The sequence below is a fragment of the Mesoplodon densirostris genome, chromosome 2 (genome assembly GCF_025265405.1).
Source record: "Mesoplodon densirostris isolate mMesDen1 chromosome 2, mMesDen1 primary haplotype, whole genome shotgun sequence".
In the NCBI taxonomy this organism is placed as follows: Eukaryota; Metazoa; Chordata; class Mammalia; order Artiodactyla; family Ziphiidae; genus Mesoplodon; species Mesoplodon densirostris.
In genome coordinates, this window is record NC_082662.1 from 98,022,435 (window position 1) to 98,042,484 (window position 20,050).

Here is a 20,050-nt window from a genome sequence, read left to right on the forward strand (position 1 = left end):
TATTTGAGACATTCAGAAAGCTGTAGACAATATTATAATGCATACCCTATACTCAGTGCCCAGCTTAACAAATGAATCATTATAAATACAGTTCAAGCTTCCTATATATCACTCTCTGATTTTTATTATTCTCTCTTTCTTCACTATCCTGAATTTGGTGTTTACCATTCACCTGTGGTTCTTTATACATTTTCTACATATATCTGTATTCTAAATTATGTATAGAGTTGTGTTTTGCAGGATTTTTCTCTTGGTCTTTGGCTTTTAGCAGTTTAACTATGATGTGTCTAGGCGGAGTTCTTTTTGTGTTTATTCTACCTGGGGTAGTTGAGTTTTCTTGGATCTACAAGTTAATATTTTTCATCAAATTTTGGGAAGTTTTCAGTTGCTGTTTCTTCAAATTTTTTTTCTGCCTGTTTCTCTCTCCCTCTTCTTTTGAAACTCCATTACTCATGTGTTGGAAAGTTTGACTTTGTCTCATGGGTCACTGAGGCCTTGTTTACCTTTCTTCCACCTTTTTTCTTTCTGTTCTTCAGATATGCTAATATCTATTGATCCATCTTCAGTTCTTTCTTTCTTTCTTTTATTTATTTATTTATTTTTGCGATACTCGGGCCTGTCACTGCTGTGGCCTCTCCTGTTGCGGAGCACAGGCTCCGGACGCGCAGGCTCAGCGGCCATGGCTCACGGGCCCAGCTGCTCCGCGGCATGTGGGATCCTCCCGGACCGGGGCACAAACCCGTGTCCCCTCCATCGGCAGGCGGACTCTCAACCACTGCACCACCAGGGAAGCCCCATCTTCAATTCTTTGATTCTTTCTTCTGACATCTCAAATCTGCTATTGAGCCCATCTAGTGAATTTTTCATTTCAGTTATTGTGCTTTTCACATTTTGAATTTCCATTTGCTTCTTTTTTAGTTTCCATTTCTCTTTTGAAATTCCCCATTGATTAATGTAGTATTGGCATGGTTTTCTTTAATTATTTGATCGTATTTATAATAGATTCTTCGGAGTCTGCTAATCCAACATCTGGATTCACTCAGGGTCAGTTTCTATTGATAGCTTTTTTCCAACGTGTGGGTCACAGGTTACTGTTTTCTTACATATCTACTAATTTTTGCTTGAAAGTTGGATCTTTTAGATACTGTACTGTAGCAACTCTAAATTGTTTTTTGTTTTAGTAATTTGTATGGATTTAAGCTGTGGGGTCACTGCTCCCTGCAGTTTAGCCACTGATGTCATTGCAGGGGGTTTTAATTTTAAATTTAATTTTTTCGCTTCGTTCCTAGTGGTTGCCCTATGTCTGAATAGTTTAGAGGTCAGCCAGTTATCTGGGCAGAGGTTGTGTTTAGACACCTCACGCCTTCCATCATCTGCTGATCTATCCGAATGTGGGTTAAGAACTGCATTACAAGTCAGAGTCAGTTCTTGAGTCTTCCCCCGCCCCCACCCTTCTTTTTTTCCCCTATTCTTTCCCTGGGCTTTCTCTGGCTTGTCCTGACACAAGCATAATTTGGCAGTCAGCTAAGGATGTGGGGAGAGTTTGTCTTTGTCTTCTTTGGCTTTCGTACGTTCAGGATTTCCCCATTAAATTTCTGGCTGATGTGCCACCTATCCCATACTGGGACCAAGATGTTGTGCTACCAGAGCTGCAGGTCTTCCTGTTCTAAACCAGGTCTGCCGTTTTTAACTAGCAAAGCTGCAGGATTTTGTACTCCCTTTGCTCCCTACCTTGAATCAAGTCTTCCACCTCAGGCAGTAAAGTTTTGGTGGTTCTCTCAGCCAGCCTCAAGTCAGTAAAGCTATAGTTTTTGCTGACTGAGTTGGAAGAACAGTGCAGGTTGCGTGCAGCCTCAGGCTAGAAGGTCACGTAGTCACCACCACCATTCTTACCAATATGCTAACGTATTTTTTAAGAGTAAATGCTTCTCAATTTGCTGTTTGCCCGTGGCTGATTTCCAAGTGACCTGAACTGGTTTGTCCCCCCACAATTTCATCCAGGTTTATACTTGTTTTCTTGGAGGGCAATCTTCTGACCATCTTATTCCACCATGACCACAAGTTGTCTTTGACTGTGTTTTTAATCTTAATATACATGGTGTCATCTTGTATGTGTCCTCCTGCAACTTCCTTTTTAAATTTCCCTCAACATTATGTTTGTGAAATTTATCCCAAGTTGATAACATGCATAAATTTTCACTGCTGGTTGGTGTATTCTTATGTGAGTATCACAGTTTATTCATGTATTTTCCACACAATGGAAATTTAGGCTGTGTCAAAACTGGCACCATTACAAATAATACGCAGTGAGCATTCTTGTACATTACGTGTGTTTGAGTATTTCTCTAGGGTGATTCTCTTGGTCTGAGGACTTTTTCTTTAGTTTTATTTTTCCCTTTTCTCCTGGTTTGGAAGTTATATAGCCTTTTTGTACCTTTGTAGCTATTATCCTTAGAATTTTAATACACTTCTTTGACTCACCAAAGTCTGAGATTAGTTATCTTTGCCCTTCTCATGAACAGTATAGAACTTCAGAACAACTTAATTCAAACTACGCACCCTTTAAATGTTCTCTTAATTCTTTATTGTTTTCACCTTATATCTTTTTTATTTCCCAAATTAATGATGAGCATTATTTTTTTAGTTGTGTGTGCATACTAACCAGTTATATCGCGCACCACTTCTGCTTTCATCCCTTTTTTTAAAATTAATTTATTTTATTTTATTTTTGGCTGCGTTGGATCTTTGTTGCTGCACGCAGGAGTTGCAGCAAGCGGGGTCTACTCTTTGTTGTGCGCAGGCTTCTCACTGCAGTGGCTTCTCTTGTTGTGGAGCATGGGTTCTAGGTGCATGGGCTTCACTAGTTGTGGCATGTGGGCTCAGTAGTTGTGGCTCATGGGCTCTGGAGCACTGGCTCAGTAGTTGTGGCGCACGGGCTTAGTTGCTCCATGGCTTGTGGGATCTTCCCAGACCAGGGATCGAACCTGTGTCCCCTGCATTAGCAGGCAGATTCTTAACCACTGCACCACCAGGGGAGTCCCTTGCATCCCGTTTTTTGGGCTCATTTGTTTTCTGAAATATATCCTTTAGAAGTTTCTTCAGTGTGGGTCTGTTGGTGGTAGGGTCTCTGTGGTTTTGTCTGTCTGAAAATGTCTTCATTTTGTCATTGTTCTTACATGATAGCTTTGAATTTCTAGGCTCATGTTAATTTTCACTCAACACTTTGAAATGTTATTCTCCTGTTTCTTGGTTTCCATTTTAGCTCTTGGGAAGGTGTGTGTATGGGGATGGGGTGTTTTCAGACAGTTTTGTCGTACTTTTATAGGTAATTTGCCTTTTCTCTCTGGTGCTTTTCGTCTTTGATATTCTGTACATTTCCTATGCTGTGTCTGCCTGAGGGTTTATTTTATTCCTTTCCTTGGGATTCAGTGTGTTTCCTAAAATCTGAAGTTTCATATCTTTCATAAATTCTTCAAATATTGCCACTTCTGCAGTCTTGGTTTTATTCGAACATCTCATTTTATCTTCACGCCTCATAATCTCTCAAGTTTTAATATTTCTTTTACTTTTGTGTTTCATTTTGGAAATTTTTCTTTGGATTTAGTTTTCAATTCTTTAGTTCTTTCTTAAATTTGTGCCTAATCTGCTGAGTAAACTATATATATGTATATATTTTTTGAGCTTCTATGTTCATTGACTTTACTTTTCCTTTATTTTAGAAGTTCTCCTTGTTTCTTTTTCAAATATGCTTGAACTTCTTTGTTCTTATTTTGTCATGCTTTCTGTTCTACTTTATTATCATTTATCATTTTCAACATAATTTTAGACTATTTTTTACTAAATTCAACATCTGACATTCTTTGGGGTCTAATTTTACTGCTTTTTCATTCTGCGGACACTTGTGCTTGCTTATTTCCTCGTGTGCTTCATAATTTTGGATTCTGAGCTTATTTCAGTGGCCAGGATTGAGAGTGGGTACCTTCAGAGAGGTTTTGCATTTGCTTCTGCCAAGGTTAGAGACTTTTTTCTTTTGTGTGTTAATTTCTCAGTTGGGGTTCCCCAGCCTATGAAGGTAGTGTAAATTAGAGCTCTCGCGAGACAGGCCTGTGTTGAATTATCAGGTAAGAAGCTTCTTTGTCATCTCCCCTTGCTTTTGAGTGTGTCCTGACCTTATGCAGGGTTGTCACCTCCCCATCTCTACCTTGCACAATATCCAAGACTTTGTCTTCTGTGTTCATTAAACAGGGAAACACCCAGACCCCTTGTTTGCTAAGATTAGACTAACACTGTAAGGCAGAGCAAGCCTCAACTCAGTTTACCACTCTAGTTTTTAGTTTCCTTTGTACTGCTGCTGGCCCTTGAAGATTGCTCTTACTTGTTTATTTTCAGCTATGCTTTTAAAAAGATGTTTGCTCCTATTTTAACCAATGCCTCTAGGTGCTTTCTAGAGTGAGATTTTCAGGATACAGGGATTTAATCATTATTTATGTGTCTTTCAGAGTGTAAAACACTAACACAGTGTCTTACACATTTATGTGAAACAAATTATATGTAATCCTATTGTCCTAAAATTGCTATTCAGAAATTTAAAAATTGTTACAATCACATAATCATTTTGAGCAATATTACTTCCTTTTCTTTTGCTTTCTTACTTTATTTCACTCTTTGGAAAGTTTTTAAACCAAGGTTGTACTTTTAGTATGTCCTTGATTTATTTTGTATGGGAACCAAGAGTGTATCTTGTTCCTGTTTCATCTTTCAAAACCAGCTACTAAGTCTCTTTACTATTTCTGTTGTTTACTACCTCGTCATTCTTTAAGATGGCAGATGAAAATTACCATCCAAAAGGCTAGACTGAGAACATTATTAAAAGTTTACCGTGGGGGCTTCCCTGGTGGTGCAGTGGTTGAGAGTCCGCCTGCCGATGCAGGGGACACGGGTTCGTGCCCCGGTCCGGGAAGATCCCACATGCTGCGGAGCGGCTGGGCCCGTGAGCCATGGCCGCTGGGCCTGCACGTCCGGAGCCTGTGCTCCGCAGTGGGAGAGGCCACAACAGTAAGAGGCCTGCGTACCACAAAAAAAAAAAAAAAGTTTACCGTGGACTTCCCTGGTGGCACACTGGTTAAGAATCTGCCTGCTGGGACTTCCTTGGTGGCGCAGTTGTTGAGAATCTGCCTGCCAGTTCAGGGGACACGGGTTCGAGCCCTGGTCCTGGAAGATCCCACATGCCGTGGAGCTACTGAGCCCGTGTGCCACAACTACTTCAGCCCGTGTGCCTAGAGCCTGTGCTCCACGGCAAAGAGAAGCCACCGCAATGAGAAGCCCACGCACCGCAACAAAGAGTAGCCCCCACTCACTGCAACTAGAGAAAGCTCGCACACAGCAACAAAGATCCAACGCAGCCAATAAATAAATAAATAAATTTATTTATTTATTTAAAAAAAAGAATCCGCCTGCCAATGCAGGGGACACGGGTTCAAGCCCTGGTCTAGGAAGATCCCGCATCCCATGGAGCAGCTAAGCCCATGCACCACAACTACTGAGCCTGCGCTCTAAAGCCCACGAGCCACAACTACTGAAGCCTGTGTGCCTACAGCCTGTGCTTCACAACAAGAGAAGCCACTGCAGTGGGAAGCCCATGCACGACAATGAAGAGTAGTCCCTGCTCGTCACAACTAGAGAAAGCCCGCATGCAGCAACAAAGACCCAGTGCAGCCAAAAATAAATGAGTGAATTTATTTTTTAAAAGTTTACCGTGATATCCTACATTGCAGGGTCTTAGAGGTCATCTAGTATATGGTTTCCAAAGTGGGTAATAAGATGATCTATTGGGTATTATTTTTACACTAGAAAAAGGAGAAATTAAGCTTTATTAGTATATACTAGTATACATATATAATTTATAAACTAATATATATTTTTAATAGATGTACGTGTTTCTTTTAAAATATATATTTACTTTTCAAATAAAAGCTCAGAATTTTTACTAGTGGGGTATGGGAACAAAAATAGTGATTTCTATGACCTAGGGCAGTGCTACCCAATACAACTTTATTGCAGTGATGGAAATATCCTATATCTGCACTGTCCTGTATGATAACCACTAGCCACATACCATGACTGAGAAACTGAATTTTTAATTTTAGTTAATTTAAATTTAAATAACCTCATGTGGCTAGTGGCTGCTATCTTGGCCAGTGCGCAGATCTAGAGCAATCTAAGGGGAGAAGTAGTAGATATTGTAGTTCTATTTGTTTAGTGCTTTCCTAGTACCAGATTCCATACTTAGTGTATTCTGTACATTATTTCATTTATCTTGAAAACAACCCTTTAGGTTTAGAGAGAGGTTAAGTAACTTGCTAAAAGTCATAGAGAATTAAAAAGAAGCAGAATCAGAGTTGAAACCCAGGTGGCTCTCTCTTTTTTTTTTTAACAGCATTATTGAGTTACAATTGACTTCGTAACATATTTTTTAAGGTATACAACTTGATGTTTTGATACATATACATTGGGAAATCACCACAAACTAGTTAATATATCCATGATTACCATTTTCTTTTTTTCCTTTTTTTTTCTTTGCTTTCTTTTGTGGCATAAAGACTTAATTTAAGATCTATCCTCTTAGCATATTTCAAATATACAGTACAGTTTTGTTAACTATAGTCAGCATGCTGTACATTAGATTTCTAGAACTTACTCATCTTGCATAGTTGAAACTTTGTGCCCTTTCAACAACATTGCCTCTTTTTCCTCTCCACCCATTCCCTGGCAACCAACACTGTACCCTCCACTTCTATCAATTTGGCTTTTTTATTTTATTTTATTTTTTTATTTAAAACCAGAACATTTATTGCATGACTAGTCATTAAGATGAACTGGTTGCTGCAACAGCTGCCCTCTTGGACTTAGGTGTTTTTCTTTCACGGAACCCATGCCTGAATCTGTGGTATACAATTTTTAGGTGCCTCATTCGACCAGTCCAGGTGGTACTTCGTCTTTTAGCTTTAGCACTCCAGTTGTAGTTTCTCTTCTGCTTGGCAGTGTAGCCACATTTGCCACAGGTCGACTTCTGAAGGTGGTAGGCCGTAGAGCCACAACGGCGGCACAACATGTGCGTCTTATTCCGATGCTTTCCAAATGATGACGTTTCCTTCGTCATCTCGCTTCTGCCACTGAGACCAAAGAGCAGTTTGACTTTTAGATTCCACATATAAGTGAGATCATGCAGTCTTTCTGAGTCTGGCCTTTTTCAATTAGCATAATATCCTTCAGGTTCATTCATGTTGTTGCAAATGGAAGAATTTGCTTCTTTTTTAAGCCTGAATAATATTCCACTCTATATATATACCATTTTCTCTATCCATTTGTTCATTGATGGACATTTAGGTTGTTTTCATATCTTGACTATTGTGAATAATACTGCAGTGAACACAGGAGTGCAGATATGTGTTCGATATCTCCTATAATCATACTTTACGAGTAGAGTTCCAGCAAGGGACGTTCTGGTACCACGTCAGCTCCAAAGCAGCACCTGTGCCTCCCCCACCCCCTCTATGTCTTTAAAACCCTATTGTCTCAATGCCACCCCCCCACCTTTTTGACTTCAGGAAGTCATAGACTTCTCAGGTATACTATGTCTTTATCTGAAATAAATAAGACAGGGCCTTAGCTCTATTTTAAAGGTAAAAGTGCTGAGCTAGATTATGAGTCTTTTGTTCAAACTCTGTAGATCAAAATTGAACTTAAAGTGGGGCTGTCCTGCCTGGCCCTTGATGCTCCAGTCACACCATAGTTAAGTCATTTCCTTAAAATCAATGCAGTTGGTGCCAAATTTGAGTTTGCTTGAGTTGGGCTCTTTTAAAAGACTATAAGCAGTATGGCTTTGGAAATATTTTTAACGTGTTTGTGTTTATTTTTTAGTGCTCGGCAGAAACCCAGAGCTAATTATTTAGAGGATCGAAAAAATGGGTCTAAGCTGATTGTTTTTGTAATCGGAGGAATTACATACTCTGAAATGCGTTGTGCTTATGAAGTATCTCAGGCACATAAATCCTGTGAAGTTATTATTGGTAAGACTTGAGTTTTCCTCTTTTCTGTTTTTTTAAAAATAAACTCTAAATGCAAAAATATATATGTAAAACTTTATCTTGTAATTTACATTTAGGACTAAATTGTTCAGTGGAAAAAAATATTTCTTAAATCATAGTGTGTTTTATCTGATGTACCAGAATTTTTTCCTGGTTGACTTTTTTGATTTTTTTTAATTAAAATTCTGATTTTGAGAGAATGAGCTTCAGAAATATTATATTTATTATAATATTCTTTATAATATATAATGTATTATATATTATATATATTCTTTATAATATTCTAAATATTACATAAAGAATATATCCTTTAAAATATTACATCCTATCCTTTTCTTGCCCTCATGATTAAATAATTTTTGAAACATGCATTTCTACTACAGAAATATTTTGAAATTTTTTCTGTCTGTGGACCTGACATTGGCCAGGCCTGTATGGAATTTAGTTTTAAGAATTTCAGTCAAAGCCACTGATACCGAAACTCTCCTGACCCCTGGAGGTGCCGCGTTTATACACCAAGCCTCGATCTGCGGCACTGCTTAACAGTTCTCTGTGACTGAACTCACAGTGCCTGTTGCTGTTTTGTCAGGAGGACAGACTAACCTCCAGTTTTGGTCTTCAGTTTATCAATATATAGCACAAAGTGGACAAAGCACTAGGAGTGGGCAGTGTTTTTGAAAGGTTACTGAGTGTGCTCAATGAAGAGGAAGGATTGAAATACTGTAGTTTAGGCAGATTTCAGGAAGGCATCCTATAGAAATTTTGTTAAGTTGCCCCAAGCTACTGCACTTTGCATATTTGAAGGACAGGACAATATAATTAGCCAAGGAAAATTGATTTAACTGCTGGCCTCTGAAAATTTCTCTTTTCCTCTACCAGGTTCCACGCATATTTTAACACCCAAAAAGCTGTTGGATGATATAAAGATGCTGAATAAACCCAAGGATAAAGTCTCCTTTATTAAAGATGAATAGCATTTTAGCTGGGGAGGGATTTGGAGATTCTTATTAATTTGATCAACTAAAGTAGATCAAGACATTGTGGCTGTCATGTATTTTAAAAAATGTAAATATTTTAAGGAATAATGACTTTTCAAATATATTTCTTAAGGGACTGTTTATGATTGCATATCATTGGATTTGCTATTTTTAATTTAAATATTGTTGCTGCTTTATAGATGATGAGAAGAAATGTTAAAATGCTTTCTAAAAGGAAATATTTTCAGCTTTGGAACAGAATATATTACAGTTGTGGGTAATTTTTCACAGCCACCTATGTACATACTAATTACTTACTAGATACTTATCTGTCTAATGCTGAAGTATAGTTTTTTGGGAAAGAATGATTTTAAATGAAAAGGTTGTAAAAGTAAAAACTGTGAACTTGTATGTATGATAGAATGATTTCCTATAAGTGCAGTTTTTCTTTCAACTGAAATTCATAACTTTTATATGTAAAGTAAGTTAGTCATTAATAGGAATAGAATGATTTCACAGTATATACTCTTGCTAGATACTTCTGAAGAACACAATTTTGTATAATTCTGAATAATGTATGTTTAAATTAGCAAACAAAAATAATCATGAACATTCTAAGAGAAAATAAATATATACTGACAAAAATTATCTCTGTTTTTTGGCAGGGAGGAAGGGGAAATTGGGAAATTTTAAAGTTCTAAGTCAGAGAATTACAAAGAAGAAAAAGAATGCATCATAATCTTCCCACCAAGATAACTCCCTTTGACCTACGAAAATAATAATGTAATCTTTGTATACGGTTAGATAATGTAAGGATATGTGTGCACATGTGTTATACAAAGGGAACATCTTCATTTCAGATCTCTCCTTTTACCTGGCCTCATAGTGTTCTATCATAGAGTGGACTGTAATTTATATATCCCTCATCTTCAGAGTTTTGCTCTTACAAATAATGCTGCATTGTTTGGGTACATACCTGTGCAAACTTACACAAATATTTCTATAATATAAATATCTAGCAAGGACATAGCTGTCTAAAGTATTTGTGCATTTAAAATACTGCTAGATATCACCATTTAAAATTTTTATGTAGGGACTTCCCTGGTGGTCCAGGGGCTAAGACTCCACGCTCTCAATGCGGGGGGCCTGGATTCGATCCCTGGTCAGGGAACTAGATCCTACACGCTGCCATGCTGCAACCTAGTGTTGGCATGCCACAACTAAAAGATCCCGCACACCACAACTAAAAAGACCCCACATACAGCAACTAAAGATCCCGCCTGCCACAACTAAGACCCGATGGAGCCAAATAAATAAATTAATTAAATAAATAAATACTAAAAAAATAAAAATTTTATGTAGATCAATCCATCACTTTTCCTGTGTGGCTTGCAAATTTATGTTGTACTTAGAAATATCTTTGCACCCGAGATTGTAAATTCACCCATCGATCTTCTAGAGCATTTTGATAGTTTCATTTTATTTTTTACAGGTAACTCTTTTATCCATCTGGAATTGGTTTTAGTATGATGTATGCTAGATATTGTCTCTTAGCACTTGGCATTATGTCCCATGCCTCCCCATTCCATACCACAGGGGATGAAAGCTAAAAAGGAAGTTTTGCAGACTTAAAGGTAAGTGGGGTTCTGAACAGGTTAGATTCCGCCAACGACTTGCATTTAGGTCAAGTTTTGAAGTTAGAAGGGAGGCACAGGCCATCTGCTGCAGCTGTGCCAATGGACAAGCAAGTTGCTGCGGACAGGAGTTGTTTGTAGCAACCAGACTCCACATTTTAGTGTCTGTCACCTGCTTCATGGGTATGAGGCAATGCTGCTGGCAACTGGTGGCATTAGCTTCCTATTCTCTGGATCAGATGGTGATATGACCTTGAGTCTAAAAATATGGCCCCTAGTTTCTGCCCTTACAGCTTTTCCCATGATTTTTAAGGACTTAATTCTCTATGTTAAAACACTTATTGGAATATCTAGAGGAGTTTTTGTTCCTTCCATGAACCCTGACTGATACAGTATTTAACAGAGATCCATCCTTATTTCTTTCTAAATAGATACTATACCAAATTTTACTGGGTAATCCCTCTTTCCCCAACTGAACTGAAATACTACGTTTCTCATAAACTAAGTTTGTATTTTGGTCTATTTCTGAATTCTGTTTTATTGACTTATAGTTTGTATCTCTTTTTCTCTATTTTATTTTTTAAATTTTTTATTGGAATATAGTTGATGTACAATGTTGTATTAGTTTCAGGTGTGTGGCAAAGTGAATCAGTTATACATATACCATTCTTTTCCCATATAAGTCATTACAGACTATTGAGTAGAGTTCCCTGTGCTATACAGTAGGTCCTTATTAGTTATCTATTTTATATATAGTTGTGTGTATATGTCAGTCCCAGGCTCCCAGTTTATTCCCTATTTTGATTCATGGTGTGTTAATATGTGGACGTAATCTCTGTTCCACCCATACCAAAATTACCGTTATTTTTCAGAAATTCCCTGGGTATTACATTTTTTAAAAATGAACTTTAGTCTCGTTAATACCAAAAGTTATTTTGATATTTTCATTAGGTTTACAGTAAATTTATAGGTTAATTTAGGGAAAATATGACCTTAAGAATCATTATTTTCTTTTTATAGATACTGCATATCACCATAATATTTTTCATGGTTCCATGTGAATTGGATCTTCTATTATGCTTTTCAAACAGATTTTTTTAAATTAATTAATTAATTTTTTTGGCTGCGTTGGGTCTTCGTTGCTGCACACAGGCTTTCCTTTTAGTTGTGGCGAGTGGGGGCTACTCTTCGTTGCAGTGTGTGGGCTTGTCATTGCGGTGGCTTCTCTTGTTGCGGAGCACGGGCTCTAGGCACGTGGGCTTCAGTAGTTGTGGCTTGCAGGCTCTAGAGCGCAGGCTCAGTAGTTGTGGCGCACGGGAGTAGTTGCTCCGCAGCATGTGGGATCTTCCCAGACCAGGGATCAAACCCGTGTTCCCTGAATTGGCAGGCGGATTCCTAACCACTGTGCCACCAGGGAAGCCCTGGATTTTTTTATATATAGGAAAGTTTCTGTTTTTGATATATTAATTTTAGAACTTGATATTTTACTAAGTAATGATAATAAAATAATAATGTGCAAATGCTTACTTTGTGCTTTATATGTGAGGCACTGTTTTTAAGTGTTTATATTACCTCATTCAGTCTTCTCATTTAATCCTGTGAGGATAGGCACTATTATCATCTCCATTTTTAAGCTGAGAAAAACAAAAGGCACAGAGAGGTTATATAATTTAACCTGGATGACATGTATATGTGGAGAGGAAAGGTGACATTAATAAACAGCTCTTTGGGTTTTTTTAATTGAAGTATAGTTGATTTACAATGTTGTGTTAATTACTGCTGTACAGCAAAGTGATTCAGTTATACATATATATGCTTTTCTTTTAATGTATTCTTTTCCATTATGGTTTATCATAGGATAGTGAATATAGTTCTCTGCGCTATACAGTAGGAACTTGTTGTTTATCCATTCTATATGTAAAAGCTTACGTCTGCTAACCTCAACCTCCCACTCCATCCCTCCCCAACCCCCTGCCCCTTGGCAACCACCAGTCTAACAAACAGCTCTCTTTGAGACTGAGCATGAGAACAGTACATTGCCAGTGAGAGGGTTAAATTTTTGGTGTCTGCATTTTATCTGAGATCTTTGTATGCCTTGGTAACTATCTGTCCAGGGTTAGTACATGTGTGGAACAGACATAGTAATCCAATGCCCTGTGATAAATGGAACTAAGAGTGTGATGACAGCAAACATTGGTCCATTCATTCAATCACCGCACACCTCAGTGATCACTCTGCCCTATCACACTGATAGGAGATCCTTTGAGGCCTACAGTTTAGGCCTCAGATTTCACATACATTTTAGGCTTAGAGCTGGAGAGACCCTTTGTTTCCTAAATTTCTTACTGGATTTGAAGACATAAGAGGTCATCACACATAAATTCCTAGTATAAGCTGATTCCCTACCCCACTCCACCCTCAGTAGAATGAGCAGTTACAGATTCTGGTATCAAGACCCTGAAAAAGACTTTTTTCGTTGTTGCTCCTAACTGAAACGATTTACTATCTCTGAAGCACATGTTTACTTCCTTTCAAACTTTAGTTTTTGCCACACTAATAGGTAAAAGTATATTTCATTATTTTGATTTCTTTTATTATGAGTTAGGAATAATAGATTTATTTTTAAGCAAATATGTGTTGATTTTGATTTTTAAGAATCAGAGGTCCATTTTTTGTTTCATTTTAGCACATTGTGTCCCCCATTTCTTGCAGTTTTGGTGTTTTCTCTAGAAAGTCATCTTCATAAGTTGTGTAATAAGTAAAATACTTCTGGGGTGAAGACCAAGTTTTCTCTGCATTTTTTAAAAATCCTTGGTTGCCTTGAGTCAAACTAGTAGTTCAGTCTGTTCCTCCATCTCTGTACTTTGGCAAGATCTTCTGCAATAGTTCTAATCATTTGATCAGTAGTTTGTTTCAAAATAGTTGCTGTCCTTAGGGCATGATCCAAAGATGAGTTTAAAATCTACAGAGGAAAAGTCCACACGTTTTAGTTACATAAATTTACTACTGCTTCTGTTAATTGGGTTCCCTCATTATTGAACATTGCAAAGTGGAATTTTTGAAGTATTTGTTTTCCACCCAGTCTATTTCTGTTTTTGAGGCTTGGTTTCCTAGGAAACCAGTCTGAGATGGAATATATTTTGTAGAGAAAGGGACAGAAAAAAGACCAACACGTGACTGATGAGCATGAATCAGAGGGTGAAGTCAGCAACCTGCTGGGCTGTTTTCCTGCTGTGGAAAAAGAGATCCGTGACAAAGAAGAAAAGCTCTTGGGGGGAGGGGCATTGAAGGAGATTTAGGGGCCATAACCACTGAGAGGACACCCAGGGATGCAGCACATGCTGTGGCAACATTTGAAAGTAACCTGATTGAAAATAGGAATCTACTGATAGCTCTAACCCCAGTGTCCCTGGAACAAACTTGCGAGTGGCATGCCTTCAGGTCTGCGCCGGGGAATCCTGTAGCTGAGGCACCACCCACAAAACATTTTCTCCAGGAAATATCCCTTGGAACCAATTTAGGAATAATACAAACCATGTGGCTGCTCAGGCTGTCTTTATGTTAGTGCTGAGCACAAGTTGTTTTAGCAGAGCATTTTCTGATGCTCTCATACTATAATAATTTAAGAGCCATCAGTTTTGTGGTCATCAAGACCAAACTTACAAGCTGCAAAGATTCTAGAGTGTTTTTTTCTAAGTCCTCACCTCAGATTCCGTTTCTTCGATACCGGTAAAGTTGCTTGAGGATGTGCTTTCAGAAATCCTGCAGGAGTGGGAATGGGGTGAGGGTGTAGCAAGGTCTGAACTGTAAAAAAGGCAAAAGCACATTGATACTTGTATAAAGTGCCATCCTCAACTCTGTGGTTTAGTAGTGGCTGTGTGTGTGTGTGTTGGGGGCGAGGAGTTTGTGCACCCTCTGCCCAAGGACACACAACCAAGACCCAAACCCAAGAACTCCCCAGTGGCTACCTTCATACACACTGCACTGCACTATGGTAGTGGGTAGTGGGGTTCAGACTGAGTGAGTGTGACTGCACACAGCCTCAACTCTGGTCACTCAGCTACACTGTCGATTCTGCCTCCTAAATAGCTCTTGAATACTAGACTTCTCTCTTTCCTTTTCTACCACCCTTGGCCAAGCTGCCATCATTCCACCTGGATTACTGTACTAGCCTCTTACTTGGCCTCTGTGCTCCAAACCTTGACTCCTCTAATCCATTCCCTCTCCCTTAGTAGTTAGAGTGATTTTTAAAACACTGGAAAACTTTAAAAAATGCTCTGGTTAAAAAATCTCATTGGCTTCCCATTATACCTAAGAGTCTGAAATCCTTCCTGCAGCCGACAAGCCCCTGCACAGCCTAGCCCTGCTCATCTCATCGCCCCATCTTTCCCCCACTGCTTCTCCCTCTTTTAGGCTCCAGCTACATTGTTCCTGAACTTGCCAAAGGCTTTTCCACACCAGAAGGCTCTCTTAGACTGGCATGTTCACTCTTACTCCCCCATCCCCTTGCTCCTTCATTCATACTTATCCTTTGGAACTCAGCTTCCCTAAACCCCCAAATTAGGTAATAGCACTCTGTATGCCCCCTTTTCCTCTACCAAAAAAGTAAGGGCAGGGACAGAAGTTGACTTTGTCACTGTGTCCTCAGCACCTGTGCAGTGTCCTGCTACTGACACTCAAGTATTTGTTGAATGAATAACTGAATGATTGAAATATTAGCCAGACTTAGGTTTGAATCCTGGCTCTACTACTTATGATCTAGGTGATCTTGGGCAGGTGATCTAATGCACTAAGCTCATTGCATGCTTCCAAACAATGGGTAGCCATTTTGTTAATCATACTTACTTTCCTGGTATGAGTTCACATTCATCATAAGAGGATTTTGAATTTGCACTCTGGAAACAGATCCATTTTGGTTTTGAATGAGCTGAAAACTGTTAGCTGTGATCAGATTCAGAGCATCAAAAATGATCCCCAAATGGTGGATATATGGGTATCATTCCCTGAACTTTTCTGTATGAATGAAATCTTTCATAAAATTTTACTAAGTAAATAAACTAGGGAACATGGAAAATAGCCATCGAGTATTCTGAATTCAAGAAAAGAAATTCAACATTTACACGGAGTTTTATTAGCAGACAAGAGACCAGGATTCTAGGTTCCCTTGGTGCTAGCTGTGTGACCTGGGCATGTCTACGGGCTCAACTTCTTCATCTGGCAAATGGAGGGATAATATTTTCCAAGAGTTTGAACTGAATGGATTTCTGAAGTCCTCTCCACTTTAGGAGCAAGGATTCTAGGAGTCAGAAACTAAATTATGTTACTAAGACAATTCCAGAAAATAGAGACTAAACAGAGAAGATAAATGTCACCATGGAAGACAAGAAGAACACCAGGAAGGAAGAGAAGAAAGCAGCCAACAAATCTGCCTTCTCTGTCACTGAGGCTCTCTTCTCCCCCTTCTCTTGCCTCTCCTCCTCTCTTCTCTATCTTCCCCTCTTTCTCCTTCATTTTCCTGTCATATCCACTGGTCTCTAGTAACTTGGCTTCACTCCCCCTCAGGAGGGTCCCATTTGACAAAGGAACAGGGAGAGACACAGAAGGCAGGGCAGAAGTCAGAAAGTCCAGATTTAGTCATGCTGTACCCAGACTTAAGTCATGACAAACAGAGGCACTAATGAGCTCAGTCTTAACCCCTTGGTCACCTCCAAATACAGTTGTGGATTTTATTTGAAACATGGAAATTCAGAGTTGGAGAGGGTCATAGGGTCATCTGGTCCAGTTCTCATAGTCTACAGATTACAACATACTGACAAAGTACATTGTCTCTCAGTCTACAGGTGGGACTCACGACCTCCTGCAATAGCCCGCTCCATTTTCTGTCCGTTCTGGAGGTTCTTGTCTAACACTAAGCAAAAGATGCTTCCCTGGGACTTCTACCCTCTTGGCCACTATATGTTTACTAATGGAGTTCAAGATCACATTTCAAGTGACTCAGTTGCTTTCTTCATTCGTATGTTGGAATAAGAGGTCTCATGGTCTGTAGACCCCAAAACCAAGGCGATTGTAAAGAAATCTGCCTGTTGCTTCTGCAGAGTCTTAGGGACTGTCTTCTCAACAGAACACATCCAACTGGAGGATCTGGCAGCTGGGGGTGAGTAGAGGAGACATAGCTGAGGTCAGCCAGATAAACACCATTCTTTAGTCTTGAACATTGGCAGTTGTAAAAGGTCAGAAACATTCTCTCTGGTGCCCTGTCCCCAGTGATGGAGAGAAAGCGCTCTGAAGGTATGAACTCACCCATGAGGAAAGGATGTCAGAGAACCAGACACAGCTGTCATTCAGAAGCAAGACAAGGGTGTTCCCTTCCCTCCTTTGTGTTCCCTTAGCACACTGTGCTCCTAGGTTTTATCACATTTTTCCATGAACTTTCCTTATTTGGGTAGGAGTTCCTTTCTCTCAATAGGTTGTAAACTCCTTGGGAGGAAGGAGCCATGATTTATTCATCTTTATAAATAAATGTGGGATTTTAATTATTTCCAAAGACAGCAAAATTTTGCATTGAAATTAGCAATATGATGTTTAAGGAGTGTAAAATAGTCATTTATGTGCTGAATTTTAGTGGGAATAGATCTAAAGCTTTTGCCCCTTCTGAATAATAACAAGAATAGTGGCAGTTATTCAGTCAGTTACTTGTTCAGCAAATATTTATGACTTGTTACCAACTTACACTGTATAGCACTTAGTAACTTTCAAAGTCCTTTATTACTAGGATTGCGTATCTCCCAGTCCCAACCCAGCCTCTAGCCATCCAGGTGTCAGGCTGGATGTGGAAGTGTCAGATGAGTGCTGGAGACCTGGCGGCAGACTAGACAGGGCAGGGGCTCCCCATATGGAAGCAGTGGCTGGTATATGGGTCTCCCATGCAGGCAGATTAGGTTGTGTACAAAGATGGGATCTTGCAGGAGATGTACTTACAAGGTGAAGAATTTTTATTTTCATTTAAATAGTGGAGCTGGGCAAAGGCACTTCTTTTGCTGTGATTAAAGAAATTCTGTCCCGGGGTGTTGAATATGTAATGAAATTCTAAAAAGAAAAGATTAAATATACAACTCATTGCCTGGGAGCAACAGCTGTCCCCATTTATGCCTTGTTATCTGAGGCAGCCCAGTCACTCTCACCTTTAGTTTATGCTTTACCACAGATTCTCTGGGAGTTATGAATCTTAGTGCAGCAGTTCTCACATTTATTACTCTGCAGTCCAGTCCCAGAAGCAGAATAGCAGCTGAGTCCTGTATCAGAACCTGAAAAAGCCCGTTACACAAAGGAAGTGTGAGTTTTTTTTATTACAGTCCTAAAATATGCTCTGGAGAGTAGAGCTCTGATCGTGCAAGGTATGCATTAGGCCCCAGAGTGTTCATTTCCCCAAGGGGAAATTTACCAAGGGGGGTCGCCAGCCTAGGGGTGACATTTGGACTCCCCTTATGACAACTGAGAGATGTTTTGATAGGTAACAGTTCTGATAGGAAAGTCTTAAGATTTGCCTAGCACATGTAGGTGTTTAGTAAAGGTCCTCTGAATGGTTGGATCTGTGAGAATTTCGTCCATTGAATTATCAGACGATCTTGCATTTGTAGTTATTTTTCCAGATTAGCCCTGATACATCCACATTCTCTTCTTAGACCCTGCGGTGGCCAAGAGCTTGTGTTTTGTCATCCAGGCAATTGGAACGATGGTTTTCCTCACATCACGTTTGTAAGTCCATATGGGAACTTGAATCATAGCTTTGCCCTCATCAGTACCACAGAGAGGCTAGCAGTGGAGAGCATGTGTGTCCGGTGCAGGTCTGGGTCTTATTCGGCAGGTTGTGGGCAGTGGAGTTCTCCAGGTTAGGCCAGAGTGTGGGAGCATGGGCCTGGCAGGTGAGCACATCACACTTGGGTGTCCAAGCAACGTCTTAGCTCCAGGAGAGATGAGGCTTGGGGACAAAGCTTCTGCCAACGCTACCTGCCTGCTGCACTCATGACTACACTCATTTGTAACATTATCTTCCCAAGTGTAAATCACAAATGGAATGAGCTCTAGGAAGGCTGTTTTCTTTCCCAAATCTCAGTCAATAGTCATTGAATGCCTTCTAATCCAGAAGTCAAGGAAATTACAAATAGAGGAAGAAGGAGCTATACCTTGGGAAGGTTGTGTTGTACAGGAGAAAGGACATGGGTTCAGAGAGGCCTGATTTGCAGCCTGGCTCTGCCACTTATTGGCTATGTTGGTTGACAGTATGTCCACAAATTCTTTAACATACTTTTCAAAGGATAGAGCCTAATTCCTCTCACCTTGATTGTGACAACTCACAATTTAGTGACTTGCTTCTAACAAATAGAATAAAGTGGTAACGATGGTGTATAACTTCCAAAATTAGGTCATAAGAGACATTGAAACTTCCATCTCAGTCTTTCTCTTGGATCACTTGCCTGGGGGAAGCTGGCTGCCCTGTCCTAATGACACTCAAGCAGCCTTTTGGTCCACATGGTGAGGAACTGAGACCTCCTGCCAGTGGCCATGTGTGTGAACAATCTTGGAAGCAACTTCTCTAGCCCTAGTCAAGCCTTCAGATAATGGCAGTATTGGCCAACATCTTGACTGCAGCTTCATGAGAGACCTTGAACCTGAACCACCCATCTAAATGGCTCCCAAATTCCTGACCAGCAGAAACTATGAGATAGAAAATGTTTGTTGTTTTGAGCCATTAAGGTTTGGGATACATCATTACACAGCAATAGATAACACACCAGGCTCTTTGACCCTGGCAAGTCACTTAATTTCTCCAAGCCTCCATTTACTTATCTGTAAAATAAAGATAATAATTCCTACCTTACAGGGGTATTATGATAGTCAAGTGATGTATATTATATGTCAACCATTCTCAGTTCTTTAATTTCAGAACACTCTTACTTACACTCTTAAAATTGAGAACCTTAAAGAGCTTTTGCTTATTATAGTTTTTATCAAATATCGTAATATATGAAATTTTTTATACCTGTAGTAAAAACCCACCCTCCCCTTGCATTGGAGAAAAGCTGTCATACAACATTCAGTCAACTGAATGTGGCTTGGTAGAGAGGCATTTATAAATTTCAAGTCATTTTTGCTGCGTAGAATCATTCAGATTTTCCTAAGACTGAATGGGCAGTCTCAAAGCTTTTTTCTTTTAGAATTTTAAACTGAAGCATTTAAAAAATACTTTGTCATTTAAAAACAGTAATAATACACTTCATGTTCACAAAATAACATTTTTTATGAAAAATAGCTATTTTTGAAAAAAATCAGTGAGAAAAATGGCAGTGTTTTA

General features: G+C 39.3%; 3 protein-coding genes across 3 annotated transcripts in view; 1 reads left to right on the top strand and 2 right to left on the bottom strand.

Moving 5' to 3' along the window:
* The window catches only part of STXBP3 (syntaxin binding protein 3), a 55,365-nt gene extending 44,819 nt beyond the window's left edge, over positions 1 to 10,546 (top strand). Inside the window, exons 18-19 of the mRNA XM_060090204.1 lie at positions 7,921 to 8,069; positions 8,967 to 10,546. Of these exons, the coding sequence (XP_059946187.1) occupies positions 7,921 to 8,069; positions 8,967 to 9,061 (244 nt within the window). The 3' untranslated portion in view covers positions 9,062 to 10,546. The remainder of the gene's footprint in view (positions 1 to 7,920; positions 8,070 to 8,966) is intronic.
* Positions 6,813 to 7,190, bottom strand: LOC132484085 (large ribosomal subunit protein eL37-like). Its single transcript, XM_060090205.1, has one exon. It carries the CDS (start codon positions 7,157 to 7,159, stop codon positions 6,866 to 6,868), a length of 294 nt encoding a protein of 97 aa, XP_059946188.1. The 5' UTR covers positions 7,160 to 7,190; the 3' UTR covers positions 6,813 to 6,865.
* Positions 10,547 to 12,693: 2,147 nt separating the features above from the next.
* Positions 12,694 to 20,050, bottom strand: part of AKNAD1 (AKNA domain containing 1) — a 31,293-nt gene continuing 23,936 nt past the window's right edge. The window contains 7 exon segments of the mRNA XM_060119875.1: positions 12,694 to 13,660; positions 14,403 to 14,502; positions 15,544 to 15,625; positions 15,744 to 15,787; positions 16,681 to 16,846; positions 17,677 to 17,784; positions 17,880 to 18,002. Of these exon segments, the coding sequence (XP_059975858.1) occupies positions 13,529 to 13,660; positions 14,403 to 14,502; positions 15,544 to 15,625; positions 15,744 to 15,787; positions 16,681 to 16,846; positions 17,677 to 17,784; positions 17,880 to 18,002 (755 nt within the window). The 3' untranslated portion in view covers positions 12,694 to 13,528.